At 36.1% G+C, this 25,468-nt stretch overlaps 2 protein-coding genes across 2 annotated transcripts in view; both read left to right on the top strand.

Moving 5' to 3' along the window:
- The first annotated feature begins 8,775 nt into the window (after positions 1-8,775).
- Positions 8,776-12,368, top strand: LOC134750365 (uncharacterized). Its single transcript, XM_063685526.1, has 3 exons — positions 8,776-8,909; positions 10,650-10,857; positions 12,172-12,368. Exons 1-3 carry the CDS (start codon positions 8,796-8,798, stop codon positions 12,366-12,368), a joined length of 519 nt encoding a protein of 172 aa, XP_063541596.1. The 5' UTR covers positions 8,776-8,795.
- A 5,398-nt stretch (positions 12,369-17,766) lies between these two features.
- The window catches only part of LOC134750190 (luciferin 4-monooxygenase-like), a 28,148-nt gene continuing 20,446 nt past the window's right edge, over positions 17,767-25,468 (top strand). The window contains exon 1 of the mRNA XM_063685318.1: positions 17,767-18,508. The gene's annotated coding sequence lies outside the window, so the exon portion shown is untranslated. The remainder of the gene's footprint in view (positions 18,509-25,468) is intronic.

Raw genomic sequence — 25,468 nt, 5'->3', positions numbered from 1 at the left:
GATGATTTTTTGATTAATCAATAGTAATTTAGTTTTGTAACATTTGCTATTACTACGCCCTAGTACAGCACCTAAAACGAGACGGAATATTTAGCCATTTGACGGTAGATGAAAACAATTACATTCACAATGAAATAGGTTATGAAACAAGAACGATAAGAAACAGATCCAGGCAGGCTATTTGGTTGGTTAACTGATAAATGTTTCAAGTACCCGAAAATGTAAAAACACATTGTTTACATTTATTTAACTACCTAAAGAGACAGACTATAAATTAGCTTGCGTTAAGGATGACTGACGTTAGACCGGGCCGGAGCTTCCGGGGCTTACTTTTCTATGACATGACAGGTGATCACGTGAAGCTTTCCATAGAAAACGAAGCGCCGAAAGCTCCGGCCCGGTCACGGCCCGGTATAACGTAAGTCATCCTTTATGGAGTTCATGATGTGGCCCACCTTCAGTCTTTATCATCAGACCGATCGATAGTACCGTAGCATTGCATTATTTGCAATGTTAATATTTTAGTTCAATCTTACATCGGAAACTGATTTATATCTTAAGAAGACCCACTTAACACCTAAACTAAGAATGTGAGTTGAATAAAAGCTTGTAAAAAATTTTTTTCATCGCATCAGCTTGATTGTTCAAGAACTGGGTGCGTAGACAAGATGCCAATCGTTCACGCTCCGTAGCGTAGCGTAGTTATCTCTCTCTATCACTCTTCTATATTAGTGCGACAGAGACAGTTGTGTTTCGTTCGCTACGGCTACGGAGCGTTAACAATTGGCATCTTGTCTCCGCACTCTGCACACTGATGAGAAAGTTTCATTTTACCTACATGTGCCGCAAAGTAATCTGATGCAAATTTAGGGTTGTTCCCTTTTGTTGGCTGGTGGAATTGACTTTTAAATGATGATTTTGAATGATAAATATGTAATAACGTTCATTTGGGTTTGATTTTGTTTGATATTTTATAATAAGGTAGTATTTTGTTTGCGTTGGTGTGGTGAAATTTTTTGTGTTTGACTCGGTGGCAAAGTTTTCTTAACCCTCGTGCCTTGAAATCCTCGCAACGCTTAAGATTTTATTTTCGAACCACTCGCTACGCTCGCGGTTCAATTTTTGAATCTTTCGCTTACTCAGGTATTATTATTGGCACGAGAGGTTAAACAACAACTTTGCCCCCTTGTAAAACAAATAACTATTGTGTACATGGACACTTTTCAGTTGTTGCATGTATCAACCACGCTCTTTAAAACTAGCGGAAAATGCTGGTTCACAATTATTACACCAAAAAACAATCAGCGCGATAATCTGTGACAGTCTACTTAAATAATAATAATAAGTATGCATTTATTTGATATATTTTAAGATATGAAAAAAAGTGAAACGTGCATCATGTAGGTAGTGATTACATTAAGCTGCCTGCACATTTGTCTGTCGTGTTGTGTTGTGACTTGTGACGGGTATCGGTTTCATACATTTAATATGGTTGCGTTCACATTTCTCTGATGCATATGCATTTATAAGCTTTTTCATTTCTCATGTTTTGAAAGAGGATCATTGTTGTTCTAAAAGGTGTGCAGAAAATGATACGTGTCTGCACTAGAGCATTTTACGTTCGAAGTACGATTTTTTTTTTTTTTACGATAAGCAATTTAGTGCACTGCCTTATGGGAATATAGTTCAGATCCGGAAACCGCTACCAAATTTTATTATGTTGTTGGTCATGGTACTGGGTCTCCAAAACTGCCGGGAGACAGCGGCGCCGGCCATCTAATTCAGCGGAATGACGTCATCAAAATGACTCCCGCCTGGTTGCTAATATTGCATATTGCACCCAAACTATGCATTGCACATACACGATGCATTGCACGTGTGGGATATTAAATGAAAGCCAATTAAATGTTCTATATTTTATTTATACACTGTGTACCAAAATATACAACTGTTTAAGAGAAATTTACAAAGAAATATATTTTTTTTATCTGGTTTTTATGGAGGCTTTGGACACTCAAGGTGAACATGTCAGCCTCAACAAAGAAATCTAAATGATGTAAAAAAAATATATTAGATTATTTGGGTCTAAATGATGTAAAAATATATTAGATTATTTGGGTTTTACAACCAAACGAAAAGTCAGACCTTAAAGTAATTTACTATAACATTAAAGATGACGTCTCAAACCTCACACTGATACCAAAAAAAATCAAAATCTGACCAAAAAAAACCGGCCAAGTGCGAGTCGGACTCGCGTTCCAAGGGTTCCGTACATAACACAATTTAAACAATGTATTTTTTATGTGAAACGTGAGTGAAATGTCTTTAAAAAACCCGTAGGGGTCGGATCAAAAACTAAATAATTAAGTCCGACTCACGCTTGACTGCACATTTCTAATAGGTTTTCCGGTGATCTATAGGTAAAGATCTATTTCGTGTATTTTTTTCAAAATTTTAGACCCAGTAATTTGGAAGATAAAGGGGGGGGGGGGGGAATGGTCATTTTTTGCCTATTTTCTTGAATAACTTCTAAATTGTTTATCTTAAAATTATAAAAAAAATATATTTGAGATTCTCACAATGAGCTCTTTCATTTTATATGTAACACGACATAGTTTGACAAACTTTATTTTTTAATTTTCTCATTTACACCCCAAAAGTGGCCCCCGTGTTTAAAATTAATTTATTTACGTTACATGTCCATCTTTGGGTCACAAACTTACATATGTATACCAAATTTCAACTTAATTGGTCCAGTAGTTTCGGAGAAAATAGGCTGTGACAGACGGACAGACAGACAGAGAGACAGACAGACAGACGCACGAGTGATCCTATAAGGGTTCCGTTTTAAATGTATGGTGTAAGAGCTATAAACAAAGAAATACCACTTTTTATGAAAAAAATAGGTGTATATCAAATTTATACCTAAACTAAAAAAGTAAATAAAATGTTGCGTATGTTATTAGAAAAAACAGTTATTCAGGTTTGGGTTACCGCTTAAAATATATTCTATTCTATTCGATTCTATTCTATTCTAAATTTTAGATTTCTATTAAAAACCAAGAAAGTTATGCAAAAAGAACTAAAGCGCGCCAACAAATTCTACCTATAACGGGCTCATGTTATGCAATAGTAGATTGTGTTACAAGGGAGCAAAATGACATATTTACGTACATTGAATCCTAAACGAAGCGAAGGATTCAAGTGTGTTACGCCCAAGATGGAAATAATTTTGCTACCATGTGACACATACTGCTTTTCACATCACCTATGAGGTAATTATGATGTTTAAAAATATTATTTAAGCTAAAAAATAATGTGCAATTTTTTTTAATAGTGTCCTAGAACAGAAAAGTGTTACTTTGATCCCTCCTAGCAGGGAAGAAAAGTGCCACTTTGATCCCTCCTAGCAGGGAAGAAAAACCCCTTTTTCGAATTGGTGATGTGAAAAGTAATGTCCTTACCTGATAGTTAGGACTGGACTTTGCATGATATGAGCCCGTTGTAGGTAGAATTGTTGGCGCGCTTTAGTTCTTTTTGCATAACTTTCTTAGTTTTTGATGGAAATCTAAAATTTAAGCGGTAACCTAAACCTGAATAACTGTTTTTCCTAATAACATACGCAACATTTTATTAACTTGTTTAGTTTAGCTATAAATTTGACATACACCTACTTTTTTCATAAAAAGTGGTATTTCTTTGTTTATAGCTCTTACACCATACATTTTTTTGCAAACAATGTATAGATTAATCATAATACATTTAATAACCTTTCATTACATGTAGCACACGTGTATGTGTGACCCATGGTATAGCTATAATTTACATTTTGCGAATTTCGGCAGTGATTATCCGTATGACGTCATTATTTGTCAGTCAGGGACAATAGAGATGGTCTCCCGGCAGTTTTAGAATCCAGGTCATATTGCTAATAACATACTAGAAGCATAAGTGGATTAACCTGAAAATGACCAATTCAATTTTTTTAAACTTTAATGCATTTGTTCTAGCAAATACCTACATTTTGATGCATAATTTCCTCATTTTTGGTCAGATTTTGATTTTTTTGGTATCGGTGTAAGGTTTAAGATGTTATCTTTAATGTTATAGTACATTACTTTAAGGTCCGACTTTTGGTTTGGTTGTAAAACCCAAATAATCGATTTTTTTACATCATTTCGATTTCTTTGTAAATTTCTCTTAAACTGTTGTATATTTTGGTACACAGTGTATAAATAAAATATAGAACATTTAATTGGCTTTCATTTAATACCCCACACGTGTATGTGCAATGCATAGTTGGGGTGCAATATGCAATATTCGCAACGAGGCGGGAGCCATTTTGATGACGTCATTCCGCTGAAGTAGATGGCCGGCGCCGCTGTCTCCCGGCAGTTTTGGAGACCAAGTACCATGCCCAACAACATACTAAAATTTGGTAGCGGTTTCCGGATATGAACTATCTCTTCGACAGTTTCCCATAAGGCATAGTACTATAAGTAGCCTAAGATCAGGCTGCAGTCAAAAAACTAGTAAAGGTTACGTTATCCTGATAATTTTCCCGCCGTCTTCATGCTCGTTTTAGTTGCTTATTGTCTGGTTAGCTGCTTGTTAGCTATAGTTTTTGCGAAAATCCCCAGGACAGAGGCGAATATTTTTGTATGAAAACTTGCAACTTTAAATGCATTTTTTATCGAAACTACTGCAGTCTAAAATGAAGTCAAAATCAGTCCATCGACTCAGTTTTTTGCAAGCTTTCTAATGGTACCCCACACGATTCTTACAAATGAAATAAAAAATCTGGTTACCCTTCTCAACCCCCTAAACTTCCCCCTGAAATAAGAAATAAGCGGTTTTGACTTATTTACAATATTAGTGGTGGTAATTACTATAATTATATCAAATTTTAGGTATCTACGTCAAACGGTTTCTGAGACAAAAAAACGCATTTAACTGATTTGCAAGACCGAAGTGATCCCATAAGTGTTCCGTTTGTCAAAACAAAGTTTTGCACGGAACACTAAAAAGGATCATAAAACTGCTGGGAGACAATCTCTATAGTGCCTGAGTAACAAATAATGGCGTCATACATGTGACCGCTGCGAAATTTGCAAAATCTAAATTATAACTATACCATGAGTCATACATACACGTGTGCTGTATCAATCGAAAGGTTATTAAATATATTATGATTCGTTAATACATTATTTATAAAAACAATGTATATTTTAGGAGCTACAAACATAGAAAAACCACTTTTTTATTAAAGTTTGTGTATATATATTTTATAGCTCAACTAAAAACGTTATAACAATGTTGCGTCTAAAATAAAATAAAACAGTTATTTAACTACTATACGTCACAGCTTAAATTTTTAAATTCCGATAAAAACTGTGGAAGTTGTACCAAAACAACTAAAGCGCGCCAACAATTCTACCTTAATGCACTCATAATAAAATTGCGGTTTACGATTTATGACGTATTAAAAAAAAACTGCTTACTAGATCTCGTTCAAACCAATTTTCGGTGGAAGTTTTCATGGTAATGTACATCATATATTTTTTTTTCAGTTTTATCATTCTCTTATTTTAGAAGTTACAGGGGTGGGGGACACACATTTTACCACTTTGGAAGTGTCTCTCGCGCAAACTATTCAGTTTAGAAAAAAAATGATATAAGAAACCTCAATATCATTTTTGAAGACCTATCCATACCCCACACGTTTGATGAAAAAAAAAAAAAATTGAGTTTCAGTTCCAAATATGGGGAACCCCCAAAATTTCTTGTTTTTTTTTCTATTTTTGTGTGAAAATCTTAATGCGGTTCACAGAATACATCTACTTACCAAGTTTCAACAGTATAGTTCTTATAGTTTCAGAGAAAAGTGGCTGTGACATACGGACGGACAGACAAACAGACAGACAGACATGACGAATCTATAAGGGTTCCGTTTTTTGCCATTTGGCTACGGAACCCTAAAAAGGAGTGTACAGGTTTTTAAAGGGTCGGCAACGCGCATGTAATATCTCTGGTGTTGCAGGCGTTCATAGGCTACGGTGACTGCTTACCATCAGGCGGGCCGTATGCTTGTTTGCCACCGTCGTGGTATAAAAATAATAATTATAAAATAAATTTGAAAAAAATATATATTGACACAAGCAAGTACAAAATAAGTGTTGAAGTCCCTGACTTCTGAGGTTCTGAGCTAGGTAAAAAAACCTGTTACAGAAGTCAGTGTCCTCTCCCAGACAATAGAAATAGGCAGAATTTGCTGTCTACGTGTGATGTTTTGTTTACATGGAACTACTGAACTGATTTTGATAAATGAGACGTCAATTCATTCGCCTTTGTAGCCCAGGTGCACAAAACTTAAATGTTAACCGACTTTCAAACCGAATTTATCAAACAAATTCAATTTATAAATTATATTATAATTCCACTCCAAAATATCGTCTTCATGTGTTTTATGTAATGTTCTTTTATTTAATACCCGATAATTAGGACTATTCTTTGCATAATATGAGCGCATTAAGGTAGAATTGTTGGCGCGCTTTAGTTTTTTTTGTACAACTTCCACAGTTTTTGTCGGAAATTAAAAATTTTAGCTGTGACGTATAGTTGAATAACTGGTGTCTTTTATATTAGACGCAACACTCTTATAACGTTTTTAGTTGAGCTATAAAATATATATACACAAACTTTTCTCAAAAAAAGTGGTTTTTCTTTGTTTGTAGCTTCTAAAACATGCGTTGTTTTTATAAATAATGTATTAACAAATCATAATATATTTAAAACCTTTCGTTTGATATAGAACACGTGTACGTATGACTCATGGTATAGTTATAATTTAGATTTTGCAAATTAGGTAGTGGTCACATGTATGACGCCATTATTTGTCACTCAGGCACTATAGAGATTGTCGCCCAGCCAGCAGTATTGTGATACTTTTTATATTGCTAATAACATACTAGAAGCTAATACAGATTAACCTGAAAATGACCAATTTCGATCTTTTTAACTTTAATTCATTTGTTCTAGCAAATACCTACATTTTGATGCATAATTTTCACATTTTTAGTTTGATTTTGATTATTTTGATATCAGTGTATGGCTTGAGACATCAGCATTAATGTTGTAGTACATTGCTTTAACGTCCGACTTTTGGTTTGGTTATAAAACCCAAATAATCGAATATTTTTTTACATCATTTTAATTTCTTTGTAAATTACGCTTAAATTATTGTATATTTTGGTCCATAATGTAGCAATGAAATATAGAATATTTAATTGGCTTTTATTTAATACCCTACAAGTGTATGTGCAATGCATAGTTTCGGTGCAATATGCAATATTCGCACCGAGGCGGGAGTCATTTTGATGACGTTATTCCGCTGAAGTAGATGGCCGGCGCCGCTGTCTCCCGGCAGTTTTGGAGACCCAGTACCATGCCCAGTAACATACTAAAAGTTGAAAGCGGTTTCCGGATCTGAACTATATTCCCATAAGGCTATAAGAGATCATTTAGGTAAAGGACTAAATTATTGATTGTGCATTTCAAACTAGGTCGGTATGGTAATTCCACGATAACAAGGAGATTAAACACAATAAAATATAACTCAAACATTTCGTATCTTACTTTAGTTTAGTTATCATAATCCCATTGTAAATGTTATAGATTTGGATATTTCACAACTCGAAAATGATAATTTAAAGATGCGATCAATTGTGAATTGATCAATGTTAATAAAGTTTGTCTTAAAGAAACAATATGAGCACTAAAAATCAATTTCTACCCCTTCCTATTTTCATTTCCACATTACGAAGTTTCACTTTTTTCGCGCGGAGGGGCTCCACGCACTGTTACAGGGTGGGCCAGTGATAAATGCATTTAATTTTTTTTAATAAATAATCAATTTTTATGTTTTTAAATAAAAAATATAATTAGAATTTGGGATAAAGAAATAAATTTTACGTTTTAAAAATTAAATCATCAAGATGTCGTCCGTAGCGGTTGCGGCACTCTTCCAGTCTTGCTGTCAGTGAGGAGGCGTGGGTGGTAGTAGCCAACTTCAGTGTCACAGTGATGACACGAAAGGAGGCTGCTGAGAGAATGCGCGAGGACGACGCCAAGTCGCTTCCTCAGCGCCGCAGGAGGACAGGAAGGCGGCGAAGAGCTTTCGCAGCCAGGGTGCTGCCGCTGCTGCTGACGCCTTAACGGGAACCTGCGGGTGATGGATCGGGAGTTCCATCACCCGCCTGAACAGGTTCTGAGCTGGAGGGGCCCTCAAGTGTTCCGAGGCGCCTTCAGCGGAGGACGCTGCATGAGCAGCCACCACAGAATGGGCCTCAAAAGGCAACGCTGACGCGCGGGGTATCAGAAGTTCGCAGCCGCGTTCCCGAAATCCCGTCCAAAAGCGAGCGGTGGAACACCCCAGGGGTTTTAGTCCGTGTGAGTCGGACATACCCACTCGGCTTCTGCCGGGCCGGGTGGGATCCATAACGGATTTCCCCTGGGTCAAAAAAAAAAGGGTCAAATCTTGGAAGTTGTTTGACCCACTTCCTGAAGCGCAAGACCAGGAAAAGTGGCGCAGTCTTGTGACGGAGGCCAAGTCTTATTTTATGTCACTGATTATTGCTGTTACCCTCCGAATCAATCGCTTCAGCTTTTTTTTTGCACCATCACTGTGCTATCATCCCGATTTAATGCTATCATTCATATATATTTAAGCAGCATATCTAGATACGCCGATTATTACCCAATTGGCTGTTAAGGTAAACGTCTTGTGCTCCAAAACCATGACAACGAAACCGGTAAATACGATGAAAGGTGACTTGATGGACAAGAATTACAATCTTGGACACTTTTTTATGGACTACATGACCAAGTTCCCTGAAGACTGTGTTTGGCAGGTGGGTATCATAACATTATCATAGTCAACATTAGCAATGTGCTAAAGAGAATTTTCAAAAATTGTAAAGTTCCCATGAAATGTTTTCGGTATTTATTTCTGCACGTTTATAGCCATTTGTTCCTGAGTCATGGGTGTTTTCTATGTATTTATGTATTTGTATATTATATATATCGTTGTCTGAGTACCCACAACACAAGCCTTCTTGAGCTTACTGTGGCACTTAGTCAATCTGTGTAAGAATGTCCTATAATATTTATTTATTTATTATTTAAATTTGCTAATTGTGTAAATCTGCATTTGAACTTATAATCCACATGTTATAGCCACTATAGCACATAAAACTTGTTGTTGTTAAATACCGTAAAATGGGATGAGTAAGAGTAAAACTGACATTCAAACCTCGATAACATTTTATTTTTACATATGCAAACTGAATGGTGTATAATAAGTAATAAGTGTTCCGGACGTTTGTATTTTAGTTTTTATTTTATTTAGGGTAGGTCCATTTCATAACTTTGACGATACACAGGAAATCCCACCTCACTCCGTAGTCCCTCGTAATTGGGGTAAAATGGGTTTTCATACAAAGGTGATTTTGAAAGATTGTTGGAGCGATTTTTTTTATTTTGAGTATTACTATAGCTCCATTTTAAATTGGAATACATTATTTTTGTAGCAGTAGCCTTAAAATCCTATCTCACCCCCCTTTCATCCCTTCTCTCCCCATTCATAACCCAACTCTCCCCGCGAACCCTACTCACCCCATTTTACGGCAACTTAATATAATTTTTTTTTGCAATAATCAATCAAGCTTCATAATGCGTTGATATGATATTTTTTTCGATTTGCAAGAATGATTCGAGTCTAACAAGTTATTTAAAATCAATATAATTATATAACATTATTTTTACAATGTGCATACATTCAAATTGTTGAACTTGGCATTTAAAATGAAGTGCTAAGGAAAACTACAGCATTTTGTGGTTTTGTTTAATTTATTTCAGCAAACTTACCTAAAAAATAAAACCCCTAAAAACTAGTGTGATTACGTTTTATAAATACCTTATTTCGATCAGCATTAGTATCTTGAAAACCGCAGCTATTAACATAGTTGTGCACTAAATTTGTAAAATTACTTATTTTAAATACAATTTTTTGCAACACTTACCTTCAGAGCGCTTCTGGTAAAACAGAACTAATTGATTGGGATTTCCGCAATAATGAGTTAACCAGTTAACCTCTCTTAAGACATTATTGACATTTTAGTATGCGTTCTGCCCATTACTGCAATAAGTTAAGGTACGCATTAACACATTCACTGCCCCCAACGCACATGTGCGTTCACCGTCATACAAGTTTGTTCCTAGGCCACGCCCCCTGGCAGTGAATGCGTTAACAGTTTTATGACAAGTTTTCAGAGATAATAAAATATGACATCGATGGACTAAGGCGGTTTGTTTGCAGAGAACCTATCGGGGAACGCGAATCCGAAGTTTCGCTGCCTCTTTGTCGTTCGAATATGCAAGAGTGGCAGAGATGTTAGATAGCGAAATTTCGATTTTCTTGTTTTGTGATAGACCCTCAGATTGTGGTAGTGGCGCCCCCTGCGCAGAGTTTTGCGTAATATTCCCTACCTAACTTATTATCTTAGTTCAAGGTATATAGCTTGGATCAAGGTATTTCAGATGAGACATATCTGGTTATTGTTTCAAAAAATATCTTTTATCTGTGTATGTAGATCGACGCTGGTACAGGCAAGACAGAATCGAAGTTGTCTGTAAAGAGCCGTTCGATACGATTGGCCAGATGTCTCCGCAATGCGGGACTGCGACCGGGCGACGTGGCCGTCGTGTGCGGCAGAAACCACCTGGACGTCCACATTCCCTTCTATGCTGCGTTTATGAACGGTCTACCATTGGCTGGAATTGATCCTATTTACAGATACGGTGAGCTATTAAGGGGCTACCTGAGGTTTTCATCGATTTTTGACAAGTTTTGAATCGTATCTCCTACTTTTACACTACATATAGAATTATAAGACAAGCGGCTATCGGTTCTTCAATCTTTTATCTCCATTTTTGTCTACCGGATTATGAAAAAAATGAATACTTATTTATTTATGATTGTTTTAAACATTGTCTAAAAAAACACTTTTTTCGTATCTCGATTGCTGTGAAAGATCTTACTTATACAAAATCTACATATTTGGGTTCGTCTTAGACGTCTCTAAAAATTTGTCTAAGGTTTTAATTTTAAACTAATTAACACAAAAGTTATGGCCAGAAAACCAGTTTTTTGGCCTAAAATTGTTCAACTTTGATGCCAAATATATCGAAAACAATGAACTTTGAAGTATATATGGGATACTATATTGCTAAAATCCGTTGCTGTTAATATGATAAGCTACAAAAAACATTAGAAAACTAAGGGATTCAAATCGAAGGTCATTGGGGCATGGGATCCCCTTAAATTAATAGTTTTTTCATCACACTTGCTCGAAAAAGATCTTATTTCATGCAGGTGTACTGAAGGACAAAGGCCTATATTGTTCCTGCGTGAGTTATGGATTGTGAAAAAAAAGCTATAATATTATAGCGTTTTTTTAAATTATGTTATTTATTCATATGAATTAACTAGGTATAAATGAGTTTTACTTATAAAATACTGACGTTTATAACTTAATATTTTTGTTTATGTTTAAAAATATTCAATTTGATTAATTTAAAGCCGTTTAAAATATTTTTACACAATTTCCAATTGTGGCTGAATGCCGATGGGGCTGTGCCTTCGATGCCTCAACAACTGCCAAAAAATTACAAAATGGCGGACGAATGTTTGAAATGTCACCGTATTTAAGAATGATTTCGCTTAAAATTGAGTTTTTCTTCGGAAGTGTGATGAAAAACATTGTGTGTAACTCCGGGGGTAAGAATATTGCAAATTCGAGTCTTTAATGCACTAGCCTGCGGCTGTCGTGCTAAAGACCTCATTTGCAAAATTACACTTACCCCCTTACCCTTACCACGTTGCACAATGTCAGCTGCAGAGAAAAGGTGCCACCCCTGCATAGAAGTTTGTATGCAGCGTGGGGTAACTTTAGACAAAGAAAATGTTTCCCAAATGGACGTGGCTGACAGCAGTGTACTTACTTTTTACAATCTACACACAATAAGATGAGACTGATGTGATATGATATTGTAGATAAATAGACTTCTCTGGCTCAATTAGACTAACATTAATCGTCAAACTTTTATTTGTAGATGAAATCAAATTTCATTTTAAGACGACCAAACCAAGAATAGTTTTCTGTGAAGTGGAAAATTTCGGCGATATAAAGAGAGCCGTGAAGGATCTCGGACTTGATACGAAAATGGTGACATTTGGTGAAGGTGACCACTCTTTAGCAAAGTTCTTGGAGATACACGATGACCACGAGCCAGAACACACATTCAAGTAAGATTTAAATTGTAAATCCATTTATTTACTTACAAGATATATACAGTGGTACTACTAAACGAAATTAATAACTAGCTTAAATAGGCCCTTGAGGCATTGTACCAAGGATGCTGGCGGCATTTCCTCGCTGTATCGCAATGCTGATACGTTGTGCGAGGAAGCCGCCAGTTCTTCGGTCACCAGTTAGGTACGTCAACCAGACGCTTCGCGATTTCTGAAAACAACTTGTGCGCGCTGGGACCCCATGCACTAGAGTTTCAACTCCAAATGGTACAAAATGGTACTCTCTACCGAGGCTCTTATATTTGTTACGTTTTAAAATTTCGGCGCTTTCCGCCGCTCCGTCCGCTTTTACATTAGTCCGTTGGAGGTGGGAAGGTGCCAGTGTGTCCCAAGCTCCAAGGAACCAAGGACACCCCATCGGGCCTCTTGCCATCATCTCTGATAATGCCAGTCGGGTCAAGAAGAGCAGGCACATTGATGGTGGCAAGAGACCGACGGATTATGTCATTAAGCGACGCATGTCTGGAAAAACTGCACTTTTTTGACAAGATAATCCATGGTGTCCCAGTCGGTCCACGTCCGTGCCACAAGAGCATATGTGTGGCGTACACACCGAGACCCCAAGTCGCAAACCAGTCGCCAGTCGAAGGGAGGTCGGGTCCAAGAAAGTACCGGTATTAGGCGAAGGATGGGCATGTAGCCATGCAGTAACTAGCTTCCCGGGCTCCGACCGCCAAAAGCCTCGCGCGATCTGCCCGCGCAGCATGGTTCCCCTATCACTAAGTCCGTCACTTTCGCACTCACATACTTGTTAGAACGTGACAGGCATGGTGATAAGCGTACCGTGCTACGACGCCTGGACCTGTACAGTTGTTTAGGAGAGTATTGTAAGTTAAATTACAGTAAACATTATCCCAACTCCTTTGTGAATTTGGGTTGTCTGGAAATTGTTTGCCCGGGCAAGCAATCTTAAAATCATTTTTGGCGTCCTCAAAGCCCGCAATCTCACAGTTTGTGGGCAACGCCCTTAAGATATTTCCTATGAGAACAGACGTGCTACGAGTAGACGCCAAAAAGGCTGGGGAAGCAACACTGGAAATTTTATGTTCATATTACGTCCTCCATATATCGTGTCCGACAACGGCGACCTTTAATTTCCTCTGATGAGTACGTATATGGCTCGCAAAACTGTTTTAAATATCCGGTCGCACTGTGCACAATAAAGCTTCCCTTGTTCGTTATAAGTGTATGCGTAGGACGGCTTAGGTCGAGACTTCCGTTGAAGGCGCTTTTGGTCCAGGTGTTCAAGTCGAGCGTCTTCGAAATTAGCTACACCTTCTCTTACCTTATTGCGCCATTCCGGTCTCTTAACCGCAAGCTCCTCCCAACGCTCAGTATGTAAGTATAGAGAGACGTTAAATAACATTAAGATAAACTTCATCGAGCTCCTAAATCCCGGATAGATCATGAGCAGGTAATAGATGTTTTTTATTCCATGATGGGGAAAGAGAGAACCAGTTAGCGGAATTCGGGATATACGATGGCTGGGCTCCCAATGTACAAGCGCCGCAATATGCAGTCTAGATAGTTCTTTCGAAATTTTGCCTCATTCTCATCAAAACTAAGAGAAGGCACACCTAATTAGGCCAGGAAATAAATGCCCAAAAAAAGGTATAGAGGGAAATGCTTGGAACACAATTTTTGACTTCGTAGCTTTGTTTGGACTAGTTAGGAGGTGAACATATCAAAAGTCCCCGGCCGTAACCCTGGTGCTGGGGGGAAAGGGGGGTTTGAAGGTTCCGATTTTCGGTTTTTCGATTATATCTCGGAAACTATGCATCTGAGCGCCTTAGCCACTTATACAAAATGAAAAGAGATTTAATTTGTTACAAGTTTTGTTCAGTGAAGTTTTTCGATACTTGTATAGTTTTTAAGATATCCGCTCTAGAAGGAATTTTGTTTTTACTTAGGAATGGTGTCAATGTTGATACCATAAATGAATTCAACACCCCCGATTCATACGAAAACGATCCCAAACCCGGCCTAGCAGCTTCACTGATGTAGCTAATCAAGATAAAAATGAGAGCCCTAAATAAACCTTCAAGAGCGGATATCTCAAAAACTGAATTGAACTGAAGTGCAAAGTGAATTGTCGTTAGGAATCGAGAGAATGAATGGTGAGTTTTTGAAAGCCCTAACTGTCAAAGTTTTGAATACAAAATTGCCATAGTTAAATATTGAACATATAGATTTGAATGATAATTGTATTTATACATATATATCAATGAATATTTTATTTAAAAAATATACAGTTTGGATGACGTTAATTGTGAGATTATTTTATTACATGAAATTAGAATTATTTTTAATTGCAAACATTAAATTAAGCTAAAGAAAAAGGATCAAAAATGAATTCATTTTTGAACGTTTATGAACATGCTCCCGGCCTTGAAGTGTGGGAACTTCAACTATGTGTCGACAGGGAGAGGACGGATGTTTTTGAAGGCCCATCGGATAGTCCCCTCTCTTTGTCTGTAAATCACAAATGTTTTTTTCTAACTGAATTGAATCTGACTTCCACAAACTCGGGACGTCAATTTTTGAATCTGACGGTATTTCATGTGAATTGATTTTTGGTAAATTGATGAAATCTGAATTGTGTGCCTTGACAACGGTATTAGCAGAGCTTACCTCCGACTTATTATCGGGAAAATTACGCCTCTAATGCTTTAGAATCAGCACTTGCGCAGACGACATGCTTGTGAAGTAGGTATTTTCGAAAAGAGCCCACTCCTATCCGATATCCCCTCCGCTTGCAGACGCAGACGAAATATCGATGTCTGTCTGTAATGCATCAAATTCATCGTATATAGGCACTGTATTGTCAAATCTTAACTGTAACTCGGCAAGCTGCAAATCACTTAATTGCGGCTCGGCTGCTACATTTGAAACAAACTTCTGAAAAGCATTAAGTTTGCCTTTAATAACCCCACGCTTGTAATAAAATTTCTTTAACTCTTGTTCCGAAGACATTGTGAACTAAGGTAAACTAAGTATGACCCTACTCAAAATTAAAATGAAATCAAATAAATTGTCTTTAATAAAATTTGCTATGCGAAATTCCCAGGCGCTTAACTTTTATGCACTATGGATCTGAGGTGCAATAAAATTATGCAATGGCTTAATTACCTTGTTTACGCGCTCCCGGCACACTGCAGTTCGCTATAAAAATTGACTGATTAATGTATTTACGTGCGATTGTGATGTTTAAATAGAAAATAGGCTAGTGAATTAATAAATTAATGAATATTGTGATCAACTAACAGTTAGGTATCAAGTTAAAAGTGTAATTGTGAAATGAAATCTTATTTATTGCTACGAAATGTGCTAAGAGGCAGAGATGGGCATTAATCGATTAATATTTTAGTTAACTAATCAATCGATTAAAAATATCAATCGTCATTTTTTAATCGCGATTAATTTAGTTGCGATTAAATTAGTTGTGAGAATGTTCAACTAACAACTAAATTAGTTTGTGTTTTTTTTTTTTTTTTTTTTTTTTATCGCGTATATATATATATCTTTACTTGAAAAATAATTATAGTGTATAACTAGCCTTATGAACCGATTTTGCATGTACAACCAGCCTTAAAGTTTGTAGTCTATGATTGTTCATTATTTTAGTATGTGGGTATTTTTGCACTTTGTAATTTTTCCTCAGTCACCCGTTGACCACGAACGCTGTAAAGAGTTCGAAACGTCGGGATGTATTATAAATTCAATATACGCGATATAATCCGTTTTCATAGTTTTATTTCATAAATTAGTTTTAGTTTCAATCGACTAAATTTCACGATTAAATCTATATTAAAACTACGTAGTCGCCCGTTTTTGCATTTTTTATCTTGCAATATGTAACTACAAGTACGTATGTATGTAACATACGGAGGTACTCGTATGTTGTAACTATGTTAGTTTGGGTAGAATTTTGCGACTTATTTTGAAGCAGATATCTTCATCCGATTGAGCTAAAATTATGTATACACGTTTAATTTGAAATGCTTGAATGACAATGCAAATAATGCCATAATATTATTATAACGATATATTGGTAATAACGACAAATAGCGAAAAACTGCATTGTTTACAAATCGCAAACAATAAAGTAGGTTGGTGCATTATTAATACTTTGAATTATACGATACTGAGTAAATCTTAGACATAGAAACTATCAATATTTTGCTGTCTCTGACAATAGTAAAACTTTTTTTAGTGTCACGCGGTGACAAAACAATGGGATAATCCTACTTACCTGGCCTGGAAGTTGTTTGTTGCATTTTGGTGCAAGTGCCGACGCATCTTCTAAAAATAACACGTTCTATTGAATGACACATCTGCATGTTGTTTATTATCTACGCGGTCTATTTTGTTTTCAACGTGTGGTCATTAAAAATATTTAAACCTCTTTGTAAAAAACTCTCAGCGTTAACTATGGTACATTTTCCTTGCGTCATTCTACATTCAAATATATCAATCAACATACATATTTTATTTATTACCGCTATTGCCAATATATTGGACCGGTAGCGAATTGGTCGATCAGCCGCTTGTTTCATATACAAAGTTTGATTTATTATAACTGTATTTTTTAATGTTTTATCTTATCACATATAAACATCTTACTGTATAAACAGCGTTGATTTTTTTGATACTTTTTGCTTTGAATGTTTCATATACCTACAAAGTTTGATTTATTATAACTGTGTTTTTTAATGTTTTATCTGATATGAACATGTTATTGTATAAACAACGTTGATTTGTTGATAATTTTTGCTTTTAATTATTATTTTTACGATTGCAAGACTAACCTCATATAGTTTAACTAAATACATATCATGGTTGCTTTTATATTTAATATACAAAGTTTGATTTATATAATTGTGTTTTTTTAAGTGTTATTTTACTAATGCACAAAGTACCCAGTTCTTATTTACCCTTAGATAAGAGAAATTTAATCCAATTTCAGAGAGATGCACTACTTTAGTAGCAAAATAATAGTGAGAACAGATCTCACTCCTTAGAAACGGTCAAAATATCGTAAGTAATACATTACTATTTTATTTTTAAACATCCGTTAAGATGTCCTAATCAGTCTGTCAACATAGCCATACCGAGGTATTCTATTCAATTTGCTTCTAACATTAGTCGCGAGAAAATAGTCTAACTAATTAGTCGATTACAAAATTTAGTTGTCCGAAATCAATCTACGAACTAAATTAGTTGCACTCTATACAACTAAGATTGATCAATCGTCGTTTTCAATCGTCAGTCGCAATTAATTCTTGTAATCTTAATCGTTAATCGTTAGTCGATTACATTTTGCCCATCTCTGCTAAGAGGTTATGTTTGCCTACAGTTATAAATGCCGCTAATGAATACTAGTGAATATCTACTTGCTACTGATCAAATGATGGCAATGAAATCAATGAATTTACTTTCTGCACTAGATGGAAAAGTAATGAATATGAATTACTTATATGGATATGGTTGAAATGTATGGATGGTGCCGCTACAAAACAAAGGAAATGTGGATTGAAAGGAAATAGAACGATCTCACTTTCTCGTGCTTCTTCTTTCTGTGCTGACTGCTTCTGGATCTGAATCTGGATGTTGGTTGATGTTGATCCCCACTGGATGCTCCTGGACTGGTCTGGTTGGTGCTGGATGGGCTGGATTCCGTAACTGTCTGGTGGTTACGGCTGGATTCCCGCTGCAATGGGACGCTCCGTGTGTCCGTCGCGGCTTTGCTCACTCGTCGATCCTGACTGCTGGGACTCGATGAGTGTCAGCTCTGGAACTTGCACGTAGCTGGATGTGCCCTGCGCCAACCTGGATGACTCACGGCTTCACTGGAGAAGGTCCGTTGAATAGGTGGAGCTCGACTCGATGCCACAATCATGCCTTTTCGTTATTCAGAGGCTTCGTAAGGACCATGTAAAATCTTCGCTGGTCTCAGGTGTTGTTTAGGTGGTGAAATAAGAGTGGACTGTAGTTTTAAATGCTGGTTTACTTTCTAAACTACGAAGAAGTACAAAAAGTGGCAAAGTGAATTGTCGTTAGGAATCGAGAGAATGAATGGTGAGTTTTTGAAAGCCCTAACTGTCAAAGTTTTGAATACAAAATTGCCATAGTTAAATATTGAACATATAGATTTGAATGATAATTGTATATATACATATATATCAATGAATATTTTATTTAAAAAATATACAGTTTGGATGACGTTAATTGTGAGATTATTTTATTACATGAAATTAGAATTATTTTTAATTGCAAACATTAAATTAAGCTAAAGAAAAGGATCAAAAATGAATTCATTATTGAACGTTTCTGAACAAACTTGTATCAACTTAAATCACTTTTCATTTTGTATAAGTGGCCATGTCGCTCAGACCCATAGTTTCCGAGATATAAACGAAAAACCGAAAAATTTAACCTTCAAACCCCCCTCTGCCCCTCAGCACCAGGGTTACGGTCGGAGACTTTTGATATGTTCATCTCCTAACTAGTCCAAGCAAAGCTACGAAGTTAAAAATTGTGTTCCTAGCATTTCCCTCTATACCTTCTTATTGCTTGACCTAAATAATATTCCGTCCAAGGGTTACTGAAGGATAATTTTTCATAAGTACGGTCGGTGCCCCGAATTAAGTAACCAAGTTACCATACTAATTGTATAGAAAAGTGGATACTTATGTTAGGGAACCGACGTACTACTAATTCTACTTCTGAACCCCTTGTGTAAATTTTTACTTATGACTGTTGTAAGCATCACAATAGTTAATATCCTATATGTGGCCTAATACTACTGATAATTACATGTAGTATGTACCTGGCTCTATACTTTTGATTGTTGTATCTATGGTCATTTTAGTTTGAGAGAGAGAGCTGTCAGATTTGGCGGCAGGCCTGTGCGCGAGGTTATGTTACTTATGTTCGATTTGATCTTTATGTAATCTTATAATTAATCCTGTATATCAATGTAATAAAAGAAATGTCAAAGCAAGCAGTGGTTTGTGTGCTAAACCCCTTTTACTGAGCATTAAATCTATGGATGATTTCAACTCAGAAAGCGGGATTGTGAATTCAAATGCCCACATAGAAATTGGATGATTATTTTCACCTATATAGAGATGAAGCACACATCTCGAAGAATGTGAAAAAAAAAACCGCTTAGTTAAGGCGTATATCTGGAGCATTGCTTTAAATGTTTGTGAGACGTGGACAGTGACACAACGGGACAGAGAGCGATTGGAGGCCTTTGAAATCCGGTGTTGGCGGAGGATGCTAAGGATTAGCTGGACAGAAAGGAAGACGAACGTTGAGGAACTGAGCATGGCAGGAGAGAAGAGATGCGTGTTAGGCACAACAGCTAACAGAAGGTGCAAGATGATTAGTCATCTAATACGGCACGACCCGCACGACAGATTCTTTTTAAACATCCTGAAGGGCAAGATTGAGCGAGAAAGACGCAGAGGAACACATATCTCAGCCAAATGAAAGATAGAGTTTCTGTCATGTTGTATGAGGGAGTTAAAAGGCTGGCCCAGCAAAGAATGGTAATTACTCCATCAACAAGAGCATAGCTCTTAAAATTGATGATGATGATGAAAGAGGTACATAGTAATGTAAGTTGCTTGGTCTTTTGAATGTTAATTTCATAATCAAGACAATAGTGTATATATATATAAATATATATGATACACGATTTCATTAGTTTGTTTTGTACGGTAAACAAAATGATTGACAATTGGTTTCATTTGTTTAAAATAAAAGTTGTTTTAAATTTGCAATGCACTGGACATTTGCTATGTATTGATCTAGTTATTAACCTGTGTTTTTTGTTATTGTTTGTTTTTGGACTGACACGTTGAGACACGTTGGAATACAATGAGAATAGATCTCGACGAAAATGCAAGCAAACGACCATCACGGTGAGATTGGTGAGACGCAGAGAACTATCATTAAGAGCCAACATGGTTATAAGAAGTCAAAATGGTAAGGATGGTATTGTGCACTTCAGGTACAATTCAGGTGCTCAGTGAAGTTAATTATTAACAATGAGTTGTAAAATGACAATAATTGAATATTTACTAGGTATTATTACTATTATTTTTTTGGATAGTCTAATGACACTAAAAGGTTTTTTTTGTTCTAATGATGCATGAGTATATAATGCCTATATATAGTAAGAGATAACAAAAAAATGTGATTGATTAGTATTGCAGAAGTTATTGCCATGATGAAATGATGAGATAGCAAAGATGAGAGGTAGCGACTGACAGCGGGCTAGAATTGTAGGAGATTGGCCCATGACGGTTGTCAATGGGAAGATTTAGAAAAGGCCTTTACCAAGCATCACACTTATTGAGATAAATACCCCGGTCTCTAATTCAGAATAAAAGAATCTTAATAGATAAATGTGCATATCGGTTATTTAGGTGAAAAGACAAAGAAACTAGTTTTTGTTTTGATGCAAACAAATTATTTATAAACATTTGTGTATAGGCAAATGTAAAAAAAAAAAAAAAATGTTAATTAAAGATGGTATATTCTACATAGTAGTACTGTAGGTACATGCATTTAGTTGCCAATGATTGTTGTACTGAAAATTATTAGTCTGGATACTCCGAGAGATGCAAATAGAAACAATAATAAATTAATGGAATTACACACAGTATGAATTCTAAATTTGAAATGAATGACATTGATAGTTTTACATCTATTTCATACTACTGTTTTAAATGTCATGCAATTGAAAATCAAAGTAACAATTTTAAAACATCATTATTATCATTCAGGGAGCATGATTTACATGATGACTGGTTGCGTTGTGGATATTGACATAGCATAAGAAAATGAAAAAAATGAAATATAAATGTTTATTTTCTGATAACAATAAGTACAGTTCACTTTCAGTGGTTAAGATCTCCTAGTAGGTATTTAAAAGAAGTTATATTTCACTCTATTTAGAAATCTTGAATACCTACTTCATACCTTTGAATTGGTGACAAGCGGTATTTATATTTAAACCTTATTGCACAAAATATACACCAATGTACACATTTGTTTCTCTAAATTTATAAGTTTAGTGCAAGTTCTGTCTAGTAAAAGCAGATTGGCTAAACAAGAACAGATTACTTTTTCCATGCTGTTGACACAATATTCAATATTTGTATTAAGCATATTGCATAGTATTCAGTTATATTTTGCAGTTGTACAATATAATAACAAACCACAAATGAAACTATGAATTGTTGCTATGAAATACAATTAATTTGTGACTTTATGGTTTCATTTGCATAAAGGGTGAATCTGAAATAATTATTGTATGACAGATTCAGGTTAAGAAATTTTACAGTTAGTGATGCCTAACTAAGTTAATCAAACTCTTAGGTCACAAATTATAAAATTCAGGTTACTAATAGGTAAGGACCATAAAGTGTCAAGAAAAGGCAAAAGCAGCATACTTGTGTATACATTATCAAGTTAAGAAAGTCTATTTGTAAAATTAAAAAGTTTACAAAAACAGTCCCTGTTTGAAAAAAAACAAGACTTAAAGAATTCTCATTGAAAATTGACTTGAAATGCAAAATCGATGAATAAGTACAACCACTGTCACAAGTGTTAGTACAAAATTTTAGTATGGTCCTGAGCAGAAGTCTGTGACTGACCTTAACAAAAGAATCAACACCAGAGTAGGTAAGTTAAATAAACGAAGCTAAAAGTAGATAACATTCAAACTTAAAGAAGCCTTATAAAGTAGGCTCAAGAAGCCTTATAAGGAGCTTGGAACTAATTTTTATTTTTCATTTCAATTCATGAAACTTTGTATTCTTAAAATTTGCTTGATCAGTAGGTTTAACAGAAGGTACCATGGAAGGTAACATGTATGATTTTATGACAGACACAGTGATGACAAGAAATAAGTTGGTAATATTAATTAAAGTATAGTAAGGCAAAAGAACCATGATTCATAAAGACAAAATGTATGGTTGCATTTTTGTCATTAAGTGCGTTGTCGCCACGATTAGCATAGCCAGGAAATATTGGCTGTATCAATTAACAAAAAGTGAATAAATGTATATTGGAATAACTTTTAATCACTTCCAATACTTCCAATAATATAGTAGGTGGGGTAATGACACTAATGACGCTAGTATATGTTACGGTGTACTCGGTGTAGTACCTATACGCTATTATTTAGAGCTACTTTTTTTGGGTGCATGTCATCCCGAGATATAGTTGCTGCGTTCTTGCCGATTCCTGGGGCTGAATATTACCATTGTGAAATACTGAACGAAGTTTAGGACGAAACATCAGGATCATATGGTCATTGAATAAATAATTATCTGTTTATATAAATAAATTAATAACAACCTGTTTTAAATGTAATCTTCTTAAAGTTGATGAATCGATGGAATATTTGTCATTTTATTTAATTAATGTTGAGGATTTTTCGATGAAGATAATGACTGATATCCATGACGTCATTGACGTCTGATTGCGATTTCAGTAACGATGAGTAGGTATCTAAGGAAGATCTTAGGTAACAGAGGTCCGAGAACGATGATTATGTATATGACCGAACATATCGATTACAGTGTCGATGTCAACGAATGTTTGCCTCGATGTCCACGACAGGGTCAATAACTGACCATATCGATGATGAAAACGGAGCTGAACGACTTCGATAACAATGTCGGCGATAATGCTTGACTGACCATATTGATGATGATATCGATGATGATTACCGAACAGATCGATTTTGATGACGATATAGATGATGATAGATGATGATTAGGTATATAGTAAGATTAATTGATGATGATAATGATTGACTGAGTCGATGTTTATATTTCAATTATTAAATTGTTGAGGATGACTGTGACTAAAATTATCTTTGCTACTGCTAATGATTATAACTATTTTTATTTTTGTATGTTTCAACGCTGGTAACCTGGCTGAACGGATGAAGTTGATGATAAGCGAGGGCATCGCAGCAAGAGCTGACTGAAGCAAAGGAGGTGAAACTGTTAAGACAGAGCTGCCAGCAGTGGGCAGGGCCCAAGCTGCCGATGGTCAGGGCCGCAGAGTGAGGAACCGACGTACTATGCGCCGTGTCCACGATTACCGTCTTATGCATCTGATCAAGCGACTCGGCGAGAGTCTCTCTCGGTGTTGGTCGAGACTCTTCGCTGATACGACTGCTAGTTATTATATTAATATTATGAATCTAGAATATAACCGTTGAGTTTTGGCAGACTGTCTAGTGCAGGCCGTAATGAGACTGTTTATTATGTTAGTTTATATTTTGGCAAAGATAGGTACTTGTCATATGGACCTTGTAGTTAGATTCAAAAATAAATAAATAATTAGTAATACTTTGGCAAACTGTCCAGCGCAGGCCTTGAGGGCAGACTGTCTGGGGCAGGCCGTGATGGCAGACAGGCCATAACAAATTAAATGATTAGGTTGGCTATAGGTATGAATGTTGGCAGACTGTCTAGAACAGGCTTTGATAGCAGCCTGTCTTCTAGAGCAGGCCGTGATGGCAGACTGTCTAGACTGGTCTAGTCTAGAGCAGGCCATAACAACAGTCTAAATAAATAATTAGATTGACTAGGTTGAATGTTGGCAGACTGTCTAGAACAGGCTTTGATAGCAGCCTGTCTTCTAGAGCAGGCCGTGATGGCAGACTGTCTAGACTGGTCCAGTCTAGAGCAGGCCATAACAACAGTCTAATTAAATAATTAGATTGACTAGGTTGAATGTTGGCAGACTGTCTAGAACAGGCTTTGATAGCAGCCTGTCTTCTAGAGCAGGCCGTGATGGCAGACTGTCTAGACTAGTCTAGTCTAGAGCAGGCCATAACAATTTTTATACTTTGGAATGATGTCTAGAGCAGGCCTTAAGGGCAGACTGTGATTGTTTATGATGAATTATACTTTGCCAAACTATTTAGAGCAGGCCTTAAAGGCAGACTGTGATTGTTTATGATGTGTTATACTTTGCCAAATTGTTTAGAGCAGGCCTTAAGGGCAGACTGTGGTTGTTTATCATGAATTATACTTTGCAAAACTATTTAGAGCAGGCCTTAAGGGCAGACTGTGATTGTTTATGATGTGTTATACTTTATACTTTGCCAAATTGTTTAGAGCAAGCCTTAAGGGCAGACTGTGATTGTTTATGATGTGTTATACTTTGCCAAATTGTTTAGAGCAGGCCTTAAGGGCAGACTGTGATTGTTTATCATGAATTATACTTTGTCAAACTATTTAGAGCAGGCCTTAAGGGCAGACTGTGATTGTGTATGATGTGTTATACTTTATACTTTGCCAAATTGTTTAGAGCAGGCCTTAAGGGCAGACTGTGATTGTTTATGATGTGTTATACTTTGCCAAGCTATTTAGAGCAGGCCTTAAGGGCAGACTGATTGTTTATGATGTGTCACACTATGTCAAACAGCTTAGAGCAGGCCTTAAGGGCAGATTGTGATTGTATATGATGTATTATGCTTTGCCATAGAGCAGGCCTTAAGGGCAGACTATGATTGTTTATAACGTGTTATACTTTACCAAACTGTTTAGAGCAGGCCTTGAGGGCAGACTGTAAATGTTGATGTTGGTTTATACTTTAACAGACTGTCTAGAGCAGACCATGACTGTAAGTTAGTTCATATAGTGAAAGACTAGAAGAAGGCTGTAAATGCTACTATAGGTGCTGGTTGTATGAAATGACTGTTTACATGATCTCAGGTTAAAGCATCAGGTTAATATACATATTGTCACTGGCTGCGATTGATTAATGAGGAACTGAATAACCAGAAGGTTAAAATAATGTTGTTATGTATGTTTATCTTTCGTTAGTGTTAAGGTGGATGACATGTTATGATATATGGTTGTTGATATAAATGTTTAATTACTTTAGTGAGAGGACTCACTAAAATAAAAAGGATGGCCGAGCTGTAAGCATCACAATAGTTAATATCCTATATGTGGCCTAATACTACTGATAATTACATGTAGTATGTACCTGGCT

The sequence above is a fragment of the Cydia strobilella genome, chromosome 19, assembly GCF_947568885.1.
Source record: "Cydia strobilella chromosome 19, ilCydStro3.1, whole genome shotgun sequence".
Taxonomy (NCBI): Eukaryota; Metazoa; Arthropoda; class Insecta; order Lepidoptera; family Tortricidae; genus Cydia; species Cydia strobilella.
The sequence above is the reverse complement of the archived record's forward strand: the minus strand, read 5'-3'. Positions and strand labels throughout refer to the sequence as shown.

Bases quoted from the DNA above. Each gene is read 5' to 3' on its own strand.
- LOC134750365 (XM_063685526.1), top strand. From the start codon at position 8,796: ATGACAACGAAACCGGTAAATACGATGAAAGGTGACTTGATGGACAAG. The intron at 8,910-10,649 runs GTGGGTATCATA...CTGTGTATGTAG, and splicing joins CTGAAGACTGTGTTTGGCAG to ATCGACGCTGGTACAGGCAA. The intron at 10,858-12,171 runs GTGAGCTATTAA...TTTTATTTGTAG, and splicing joins TGATCCTATTTACAGATACG to ATGAAATCAAATTTCATTTT.